Source organism: Rhincodon typus, chromosome 37, assembly GCF_021869965.1.
Source record: "Rhincodon typus isolate 14 chromosome 37, sRhiTyp1.1, whole genome shotgun sequence".
NCBI classification, from domain to species: Eukaryota; Metazoa; Chordata; class Chondrichthyes; order Orectolobiformes; family Rhincodontidae; genus Rhincodon; species Rhincodon typus.
Window position 1 is genome coordinate 13,640,536 of NC_063368.1, and position 10,787 is coordinate 13,651,322.

A 10,787-nucleotide genomic window follows, 5' to 3' on the forward strand; every position below is an offset into this window, starting at 1 on the left:
TCTTCCTCCCACCTATCCCCTCCTTCCACCTCAAGCCGCACCTCCATCTCCTACCGACTAACCTCATCCCGCCCTCTTGACCTGTCCGTCCTCCCTGGACTGACCTATCCCCTTCCTAACTCCCTACCTACACTCACCTTTACTGGCTCCATCCCCGCCTCTTCGACCTGTTTGTTTCCTCTCCACCTATCCTCTCCTCTATCCCTCTTCTATCCGCCTCCCACTCTCTCCCTATTTATTTCAAAACCCCTTTCCCCTCCCCCTTTTCTGATGAAGGGTCTAGGCCTGAAACGTCAGCCTCTCTGCTGCTATGATGCTGCTTGGCCTGCTGTGTTCATCCAGCCCTGCACCTTGTTGTCTCGGATTCTCCAGCATCTGCAGTTCCTACTATCTCCTGAATTCCAGTTTGATTTATCAATATTTTTATGAGGCCTTAATTCTGTTCTCACTTTCAAATGGAAACATTTTCTCCAGATCTACACATTCAAACCCTTTCATGATCATAAAGACTGCCATCGGGGCCCCGTCAGTCTTCCCTTTACTTGAGAAAAGTGCCCCAACTAGGTGTTTTTATGGGGCAGTAGGATATCAATTGGAAATAATTCTTTGGTATGTCAGAAAATAGGAGACAAAATTTTGAACCAGAAACCATGTTGTGATCTTTTCATGTAAACTCAACACTATCTGGGACAAAGCAGCTCACTTGATTGGCACTCCATCCATCATTCACTCCCTTCACCTCTGACTCACTCCATCTACAAGGTACACTGAAGCAACTCACCCAGATTGTTCTGCTGTCGCCTTCTAATGTCTATCAACCTGAACAGTGTTTCCCAAACTTAATTTCTTCTGTGACCCCGTTTTGAGGCTTTTTTAATTCATGCACAGGATGAAGGAGTTGCTGGCCAGACCAGCGTTTACTGCCCATGCCTAATTTCCCCAGAGGGCAGTTCAGAGTCAAACACATTGCTATGGGTCTGGAATCACATGTAGACCAGACGTGGTAAGGATGGCAGTTTCCATCCCTAAAGGACGTTAGTGAACCAGATGAGTTCTTTCAACAGTCATCGTTAGACTCTTCATTCCAGACATTTTTTGTTGAATTTTTTTTTTATTGAAGGTTGCTGTGATTCCTCAGGGAGGGCAGGAACACAGCTGTACAGCTATTACAACTTTGGCAGAGCTTCTCAGCACCATTCTGCCTCAGGGCTCCTGGCTTTAAAATTTCAACTTGTGACCCCAGATGGGGTCCTGATCCATGCTCTAGGGGGGGCTCTGACATAGAAGGACAAGGGCAGCAGATGCATGGGAACATCAGCAAAGTGTGTACCATCCTGACGACATCACTGTTCCTGGGTTACAATCCGACATCTGCCTCTCAGTGCTCTGGCTGTCTCAACACCCCAGGAACTGCAGTGATTGAAGACAGCAACTCATCACCACAACCTTTTATTTTAAAATTAATTCATGGGATTCAAACATCACTGTCTTGCCCAAAGGGTAGTTGAGAGTCAACCATGTGGCAGTAGATCTGGAGTCACATCCAGGCCAGACTGAGTGAGTACAACAAACTTTTCTTCCTGAAAGGTGATTAGCAAACCAAATGGGGTTTTACAACAATTGACAATGGTTACATTAAGCTTGCTTTTTATTGAATTCAAATTTCACCAACTGCAGTGGTAGGATTTCCAAACACATGTCCCAGACCCTTCACCTGGGTCTCTGGATTACTGGTCTGGTGATGTTACCACGACTCCAGTGGCTCACCTCCCCTACTTCATTCCAATAAATGCTGGCCTTGCCAGCGATGCTGAACAAGTAAGGAGAAAACAGGTGCAGTATATTGCAAGAGAGGCAATGATTTGGAAGTGGATCACTGAACAGCTACAGAGTTCACTCAATTTACTGGGCACACACTGTGTACCTCATTAAAGTCTGTCGTATTTTACAAAGTCACTTGCAGTGGTCTGTAAATAAAAACGTCATGACTAATACCTCTCTTACATATTGGGATCTGACCATCATCTTTTCTTGCTCTCGTGAGGACTGGTTCTGAATCAGGCCTCCCTTTCTATCAGCACATGCAAACTAGGTGTTTGCATTTCTGTCTAAGCAGTGGATTTAAAACCGATTTTCACCGGCAGTTGGCCAGAGTTACGGTGGTTGGCTTCACATCAGGATATGACCTTCACTTCCTTGTTCATAGAGGTCTGGCTGCCCAGTGTAGTCAACTAAGATAGCGAAGGAGTCAGTGGTAATGTGGTTGACTCAGCAACCATGATGATCAAGTTTATGTGTCATGGTGAGAGTTTAAATCCCACCATTGCAACTAATAGAATCTGATTTAATAAATTTCAGTTTCTAATTTAAAAATAAAACTTGAAATACAAACTAAACAGAGAATGCTGAAGAAACTCAACAGGTGTGTCAGCATTTGTAGGAAGAGAAGCAGGGTTAATGTTTTGAGTCCAATATGATTTCTTCAGAACTGTAATATTTTTCAGATCAGTAATATAAATCTAGTCTCATTAACAGTGACTGTGGAGCACTCATTGATAGTTATAGCAACCTATCTGCTTCACTAACGAAACCTATCTGCTTTACTAAGGTCCTTGAGGGAATGAAATCTGCCACCCTTTCTTGGTTCAGCTTAACTTTGGCTCCAGACTTCCAGCAATTTGGCTGAGTGTTTAACTGCCTTCTGATGCAGCCTAGCAAGCTGCTGAGTTGGAGAGTAATTAAGGTAGGGCAACTGAAAACAAAAAATGCTGGAAATCACAGCAGGTCAGGCAGCATCCGTGGAGAGAGAGTGAGCTAATGTTTTGAGTCTAGGTGACTCTTCATCAGAGCTGACTTGAAGTGTGGTGGGGACAGCATTTATGCAATCATTGCCAGAGATACCTTCATCCTTCAATGAATAATGAAAGCTATTTCATTCAAATTTAAGATTTAAGTTGAGCATAACTATTGACCTCAGTAATTTATTTAAAGAACTTGAATTTATATAAAATGTCAAGACAACCTAAAAATGCATTACAACCATTGAAGTAACAACCAGAAACGTTAACACTGTTTCTCTCTCCACAGATGCTGCCAGACCTGCCGAGTTTCTCCAGCAATTTCTATTTTTCTTTCAGATCTCCAGAGCCCACAGATATTTGGTTGTATAAAAGAAATACTAGTTGGTTTACCTGTTCCGTTGGTTGTGGTGGCGATATTGTCATAATCCCCCAGTTTGCAGTGAATGGGGATCACTGGTGGCTGTTGGAAATACATTTCAGCTTCTCAGGTGGTCCCAGCCCACACAGGTTCACAGTCCCGTGAGATCAAGAGAACACAACAGGCAGAATTCAACTCTAACTCGTTCCACAGGAGACGCAGGAAGAAAAAAAATGGGCTTCTGGGTGCCAAGACCTGATCTCTGGGTGACAATCGTCAAAAGCTTTGGGAATATCCTCACAGCATGGGTGACCAGGATAGATTGACGAGCGTCTATGTTTATTTGTGCTTGTGGGTAGGAAAGACAGAGAGAGGGAGAGAGAGAGAGAGAGAATAAAGCATATGTTTCAGGTTTTAGTAGATTTTTTTTCCTGTAAGGCTGAGGTATTTGTGGACCAATTCCAACTCACCTTTACTAGGAACAGGTTTAACATCCCTGTCATTCCTGTCCTGGCAACATGATGCCACCACTTAGCATTCAATTTTGTGAGCGTCACTTGAGGGGAAAGCTGTTGGCATGGTCCTGGCAATCAATGTCCACCACTGAGGAGGAAGCTGGTGGGTAAGATTGTAAAGAGAGAAATAAAATGCAATTTTATTCAGACTGTTCTTGGTCTTTCTTTGGCTCTGATTAGTGACAACAGTGCTGTCTCATGGGTGGGGTAAATTCACCTCCCAACAGAAAGTCAACTTGATTAGGTTGCCAAAAGTGACACGGCTCAAAAGGCCATTTAGCCAATCATACCAGCTCTTTCCTTAAGCTATATATAATTCAGACTCTATCTAGGTTTTAATCTTCATTTAACTCCCTCAATGAAATGTGAACAGGGACAGTACCTGACTACTAGAGGTCATTAAGTGAAACTACAGTTTATTTTCTCCAACACAAAAATTGTTGAAGAAGCTCGGCGGGTCTGGCAGCATCTATGGAGAGAAAGCAGAGTTAATGTTTTGAGTCTGGTGACCCTTCTTCAGAACTCTCTCACCTAGTTTTCAGTGAAAGTGAGACTGAGAGTTACAGAGATGTTTAACAGCAGATTTTTTTTTCCTCTGGAGGGGCGAAGGGGAGACGAAAGTGAATATTCCCTAAAGTTGGGGGCCAATGATATGTATGGAAGAAAATTCACCCACACAATTAAGTTGAAGCATAAAAATAAACACAAAGAACTGCAAATGCTGGAAACATGAAACAAATGCAGAGAGTGCTGGAGAAACTCAGCAGGTCTGGCAGCATCTGTGGAGAGAGGAAGAGTTAACATTTTGACTCCAGTGATGAAGATTCATTGGACTCGAAACATTAACTCTGATTTTCTCTCAACAGATGCTGCCAGACTTTTTAAAAATTCATTCACAGATGTTGACATCACTGGCCAAGCCAACATTTATCACAATTAAGAGTCAACCATCTTGCTATGGGTCCGGAATCATGTGTAGGCCAGAACAGGTAAGGATGGCAGTTTCCTCCAATAAAGGAAATTAGTGAACTAGATGGGTCTTTCTCCCAACAATCGACAATGGTTTCATGGGCATCATTAGACTCTTAATTACAGATTTGTTTTATTGAATTTGAATTCCACTATCTACAGTGGTGGGATTTGAACCTAGGTTCCCAGAACGTTATCTCAACAGATGCTGCCAGACCTGCTGAGTTTCTCCATTAATGGTCCAGTAATAATACCACAAAGCCATCATCTCCCCTTGGGTCATGCTTTATGGGCTGATTGGACTTTTTTTTTGCTTTGTATTTTCTTGCTGTTTTCAGTGATTTTTCCCAGTCTCTGGGTATCCATGGCAAACATTCATCTTCACTTGATTCAAGGATGATATCTACTCACGGTCAAAAGCTTACCCTGGTAGAGACCTGCATGTGACTTGCTTTAACCTGGGGACCTTGGGACATCATCATGGTCTGCTCAATCTTGGCGAGTTGGTGGTCAGTGTTTGGTGGCCACAGTGACCAGGCCCACCCTTGGTGCCGCAGTCAGCACCTAACATCCTTTTTTCCTTTCTTTTGTGTTTAGACTGTGGACTAAAATGAACGGAAGATACTGCTTTAAGCCAAGATGACCGTGTAAAGAATTGGCTATAAACATGGTGTTTACTGCAGCACATTGTAAGTTTTAGACAATGATGTGTTTTTCCTGGACTAGTGAGGGCAGAATCCAACACTGTGGGTTCTGTACTGAAGGAAAATTGCTTGACAACTGCATTCTGATTGGCTCCTGGCCAGTTTACCATAGCTTGTGTGCAACAGTGCAAAGAACCCACCAAGCCTACAAAGACAAAGCTTCAGAAAATCTTTCTTGTGTGGAGGTACCGGAAAGTCTCGGGTAAGAGCTAGCTGCTGCTATCCACTCACCTTTCACTGAAAATCCTGCCAAAGAAGGAATAAACACCTTTAAAGACAGTGAAAGGGCAAATTTGCAACCAGCAAAAGAAAGACAGCATCAGTGTGTGAAGGTTAAAGAGGCAGAACCATTACAAGGATAAGTTCCAGGTATTTTTCCATCTTGTGTAAATATCACCCAATAGCTGAACAAAAAAACCATTTCCACAGGCAGAGATAGTAGGAACTGCAGATGCTGGAGAATCTGAGACAACAAGGTGCAGGGCTGGATGAACACAGCAGGCCAAGCAGCATCATAGGAGCAGAAAGGCTGACATTTCAGGCCTAGACCCTTCATCAGAAAAGGGGGAGGGGAAGGAGGTTCTGAAATAAATAGGGAGAGAGTGGGAGGCGGATAGAAGATGGATAGAGGAGAGGATAGGTGGAGAGGAAACAAACAGGTCGAAGAGGTGGGGATGGGGCCAGTAAAGGTGAGTGTAGGTGGGGAGTTAGGGAGGGGATAGGTCAGTCCAGGGAGGACGGACAGGTCAAGGGGGCGGGATGAGGTTAGTCGGTAGGAGATGGAGGTGCAGCTTGAGATGGGAGGAGGGTATAGGTGGGAGGAAGAACAGGTTAGGGAGGCGGGGACGAGCTGGACTGGTCTTGGGATGCGGTAGGGGGAGGGGAGATACTGAAGCTTGTGAAATCCACATTGATACCATTGGGCTGCAGGGTTCCCAAGCAGAATATGAACAGCAACTCATATTCCGCTTGGGAACCCTGCAGCCCAATTGTATCAATGTGTATTTCACAAGCTTCAAAATCTCCCCGCCCCTACCGCATCCCAAGACCAAGAGTCATACAGCACAGATACATTCTCTTCGGTCTAACCAGTTCACACTGACCATGCTCCCAAACCAAACTAGTCCCACCTGCCTGTGCATGGCCCATATCCTTCTAAACCTTTCCTATTCATAAACTTATCCAATGTCTTTTAAACGTTGTAATTGTACCCGCATCCACCACTTCCTCAGAGAGTTCATTCCGCACGCAAACCGCTCTCTGTGTAAAAAATTGGCCCCCATGTCTTTTTTAAATCTCTCTCCTCTCACCTTAAAAATATGTCCCCTAGCCTTGAAATTCCCCACCCTAGGTGGCAATGCCTGTACACCCCTGTATGTACTACTTTCTCTGGTAGTTCATTCCAGGCAAGAACCACTCTCTGTGTAAAATGGTTGCCCTTCGTTCCTTTTTAAATCTTTCTCCTCTCACCTTAAAAATACACTCCCTAGTCTTGAAATCCCCCATCCTAGGGAAAAGACCCTTGCTATTCACCTTATCTATGCCCCTCATGTTTTTATAAATCTCAATAAGGTCACCCCTCAACCCCTATGCTCCAGTGAAAAAAGTCCCAGCCTTTCCAGTATATTTTATATCTCAAACCCCCCATTCCTTGCAACATCCTGGTAAATCTTTTCTGAACCCTCTCCAGCTTAATAAAATCCTTCCTATGGCAGGGTGATCAGGACTGGACACAGCACACCAGAAGAGGCCTCACCAACGTCCTGTACAACCTCAACATGACGTCCCAACTCCTTTACTCAAAGGTCTGAGCAATGAAGGAAAGCGTGCTAAATGCCTACTCAACCACCCTGATTAATGTTAGTTGTCCTTTCCCTAGGGTGGGGGATTTCAAGACTAGGGGACACATTTTTAAGGTGAGAGGAGAGGGATTTAAAAAAGGCATGAGAGGCAAATTTTTTACACAGAGGAATGAATTTCTTGAGAAAATGGAGGATGTGGATAAAATTACAATGTTTAAAAGGCATTCAGATAAGTACATGAATAGGAAAGGTTTGAAGGGATACGTGCCAGGAACAGGCCGGTGGAACTAGTTTAGTTTGGGATTATGGAAGGCATGGACTCGTTGGACTGAAGGGTCTGTTTCCATGCTGTATGACTCTATGATTATCATTGTAGGAATGCACCATTGCATCAATGTGCAAGTTATGAAGTAGTCAGCTATTCAATGATATTTACAACTTGCAAATTGTAAATGAAAAGGAACTTTGAAGTTTAAATCAACCCAACATTTTTAATGAATAGCTAGTAATCTGGCTGATTGGTTGCTTGCACATTGTAGAAACCACCCCATTTTCATTCCATTTGTCACAATAGAATGAAAAGTTGAATGGTTCTTTTACGGGTGAGCCATCAATCTGCTCAACGAACTGAAAATCTTTGTCCTTCATGTAGATTTGTGATGACTATCTTCTAATCACATCAAAGCTGACATGTTAAATTTAACATTTTTTAATAGTTTGCATATGGGTAATACAAAAGAAGTATTTGGTATGTCTTTGTTACTTAAGGCTCGGAAAGTAAATCCTGTGTTAAATAAGTTAGCTGAGGTTACTTGTACTGAGGCTGAGGCTGAAGGAGTTCTGGAGTGCTATTACATTAAAAACAGAGTGCTCACAAGGAAGTGGAGACATCCTCACAGGCTTGCAGACAAAGAATGGATGATTGTTCATTGGGTAGTGGTACCACTCAGGTATTGTAAGATGTTGCGAGTAGCTCATGAGATTCCTAATGCAGAAAAACTCGACCATCAATAAAATCAGCATTTTATCTGGCCCAGACTTCATAAGAAGTAGGGCAATTCTGTAACATTTACCATTCCCCCCGAAAGCCTCAACATATGATTAAACATGATGTGGAGGTGCTGGTGTTGGAATGGGCTGGACAAGCTCAGAAGTCACACAACACCAGGTTATAGTCCAACAGATTTAATTGAAATCAAGCCTATTGGTCTATAACCTGGTGTCATGTGACTTCTGACTTTAAGATTCAACAAAATTAAAACAAAGAACTGCTGGAAATTTGAAACAAAAACAGAAATTGCAGGAGAAACTCAGCAGGTCTGGCAGTCTTCTGTGAAGAGAAAGCAGAGTTTAAACCAGCTTCTTTAGTACCCATACCTGTTCTTGAAGAACCATTCAGTTGAGTTTTAGTAGATTGTTCAGGATTATTGTCCAAAATTATAGCAAGACTCAATTCCTTCATTAGATGCTTGTATTGACAGAGTCAGAAGTACCTCATTTCTTTCTAAAATTGATCTATTGAAGAGGTAGTGGCAACTATGTTAACATCAAGGACTAAGGAGATCTAACTTTGTCATACCAAATGGCTTATATCAATGTCCAGTCATGCCCTGTAGGTTTAAAAATGCCCTAGTTATATTCCAAAAACTTATGAATCAGGTTGTAGCTGAAGTACCTAACTTACTAATGTTATAATTTACAGTAATGCACAGGAAGAACGTGTAAAACAATTAGAGCACATGTGTAAGCAATTGCAATTAGCTGGCTTAGTAATAAATCTAAGTAAAAGTGAAGTTGCAAATGCAAGAGTAACTTACCTAGAACATATCATAGAACAAGGGCAAGTGTTGCTAAGAAAGCAGAAGTGAAGGCGCTGATAGAATTCTCCATTCCCAAAACTCAATGGGAAATCATGGACTTTTTAGGAATATGTGGGTTTTTTAGGAAATTTGTGCCTAACTTCAGCACAATAGATGTACCGCTCACACATTTGTTACAAAAACAGACAAAAGTGGAATGGTCAATAGAATGCCAAGCAGCCTTTGATTGAAAAACCAATCAACAGATTTTCTGTGGGCAAAACTGTCCTGAACACACATCTATCATGGGTGCTACCAACACTTCATTGGAAGTCAGCCCTTTCATAACTCAGGAATTGTGAAAAGTACTTCATAAATGCCAGTCTTTCAATTAAAAACAGATTTAATGAAGAAAAACACACACTTCACAGTAGTTGGATGAAATGAAATTTGGCACTGAATCACAATAGGAGCTATCAGAATAGATGTCCAAAAGTTTTGTAAAAGATTTTAATGTCTTAAAGTTGGTGAGAAATACAGTATATAGGGTTTTAAAGGGCTCTTGTGGTTCAGTTGCAATGTCCCCACCTGTGCGCTGGAGCACCTGGGTTCAAATCCCAACTGCTCCAGAGGAGTCATAGCACATCTGAATAGGTTAATTCAAAATATCTGTTGGGTTGAGGGAGAAAATTGCACTGCTGAGGCAGGGATAGGGGTGCCAATTGTGATTAAATCTATTCCCGAAAGCTTCATCACCTGACTTGCCCCATGCTGCAACCAACACATCCATCCTCATCAAAAACAGAAATTGCTGGTGAAACTCAGCAGGTCTGGCAGCATCTGTAGAAAGACTCTTCATCAGAACTGACTTTCTTCCCACACCTGCTGCCAGATCTACTGAGTTTCACCGGAAATTTCTGTTTTTGTTGCACATCTCTGGCATTCACAATTCTTTGTGTTACATCTGTCCTTGTGTCACACTGCCTTCTGACATGAACCGGACAGCAATGAGATTCACCAGCTAATTGGATAATGCTTGACTGTCATCCAAGCAGCCTGTTTTCAGTTTTTTATATATTATGTGACGATAAATGTTCAGATAAAATGATGACATTTTTGATTGTCCCAGTGATATTTCTGCAGGATTTGTGCACAGTAGTATCCTGCAGAAATTGATGTTCAGTTCCCGGACACACCAGGCCAATGCTGGAGGGCTGGAACATTTTGGTGTTCTGACGGTTAAAGAGCAGGGCAAGAAGCTTGGACGAGAGGAGGGCAGGCCTTTCACTTTTTAAAATGCATTTATTGCTTATCCCTAGTTGCTCTTGAGAAGCTAGTGCTGAGTTACAATCTTGAATCAGTGCAATCCATCTGCTATAGATAGTCCCTCAGTGCAATTAAGGAGGGTGTTCCAGGATTTTGACCCAGCGACAGCGAAGGAACAGTGTTATAGTTCCATGTCAGGATGGTGAGTGGTTTGAAGGGGAACTTACAGGTGATGGTGTTCACACGTATCTGCTGCCCTTGACCTTCCAGATGATAGTGGCTGTAGGTTTGGAAGGTGCTGTCTAAGGAGCCTTGGCGAATTTCGGAAGGGCATCTTATAGATGGTATACGCTGCTGCCGCTGGGCATCGATGGTGGAGGGAGTGAATATTTCATAGAATCATAGAATCCCTGCAGTGTGGAAACAGGACAAGCTCACACCGCCCCTCTGAAGAGCATCCCACCCAGACCCATTCCCCTACATTTCACATATGTAACCCACCTAACCTAAACATCCCTGGGCACTATGGGCAACTTTGCATTGCCAATCCACCTACCCTGCACATCTTTGGAC

General features: G+C 42.8%; 1 protein-coding gene across 3 annotated transcripts in view; it reads right to left on the reverse strand.

Moving 5' to 3' along the window:
• The window catches only part of LOC125487151 (ETS-related transcription factor Elf-5-like), a 33,064-nt gene that overhangs the window by 21,352 nt on the left and 925 nt on the right, over positions 1-10,787 (reverse strand). For 2 of the 3 annotated variants that reach the window (XM_048617476.1, XM_048617474.1), the window contains exon 1: positions 3,192-3,546. In XM_048617476.1, the coding sequence (XP_048473433.1) occupies positions 3,192-3,276 (85 nt within the window). In that variant the 5' untranslated portion in view covers positions 3,277-3,546. Of the gene's footprint in view, positions 1-3,191; positions 3,547-3,629; positions 3,775-10,787 lie in introns of those variants that run through there. The other variant, XM_048617475.1, reaches the window with a different exon arrangement.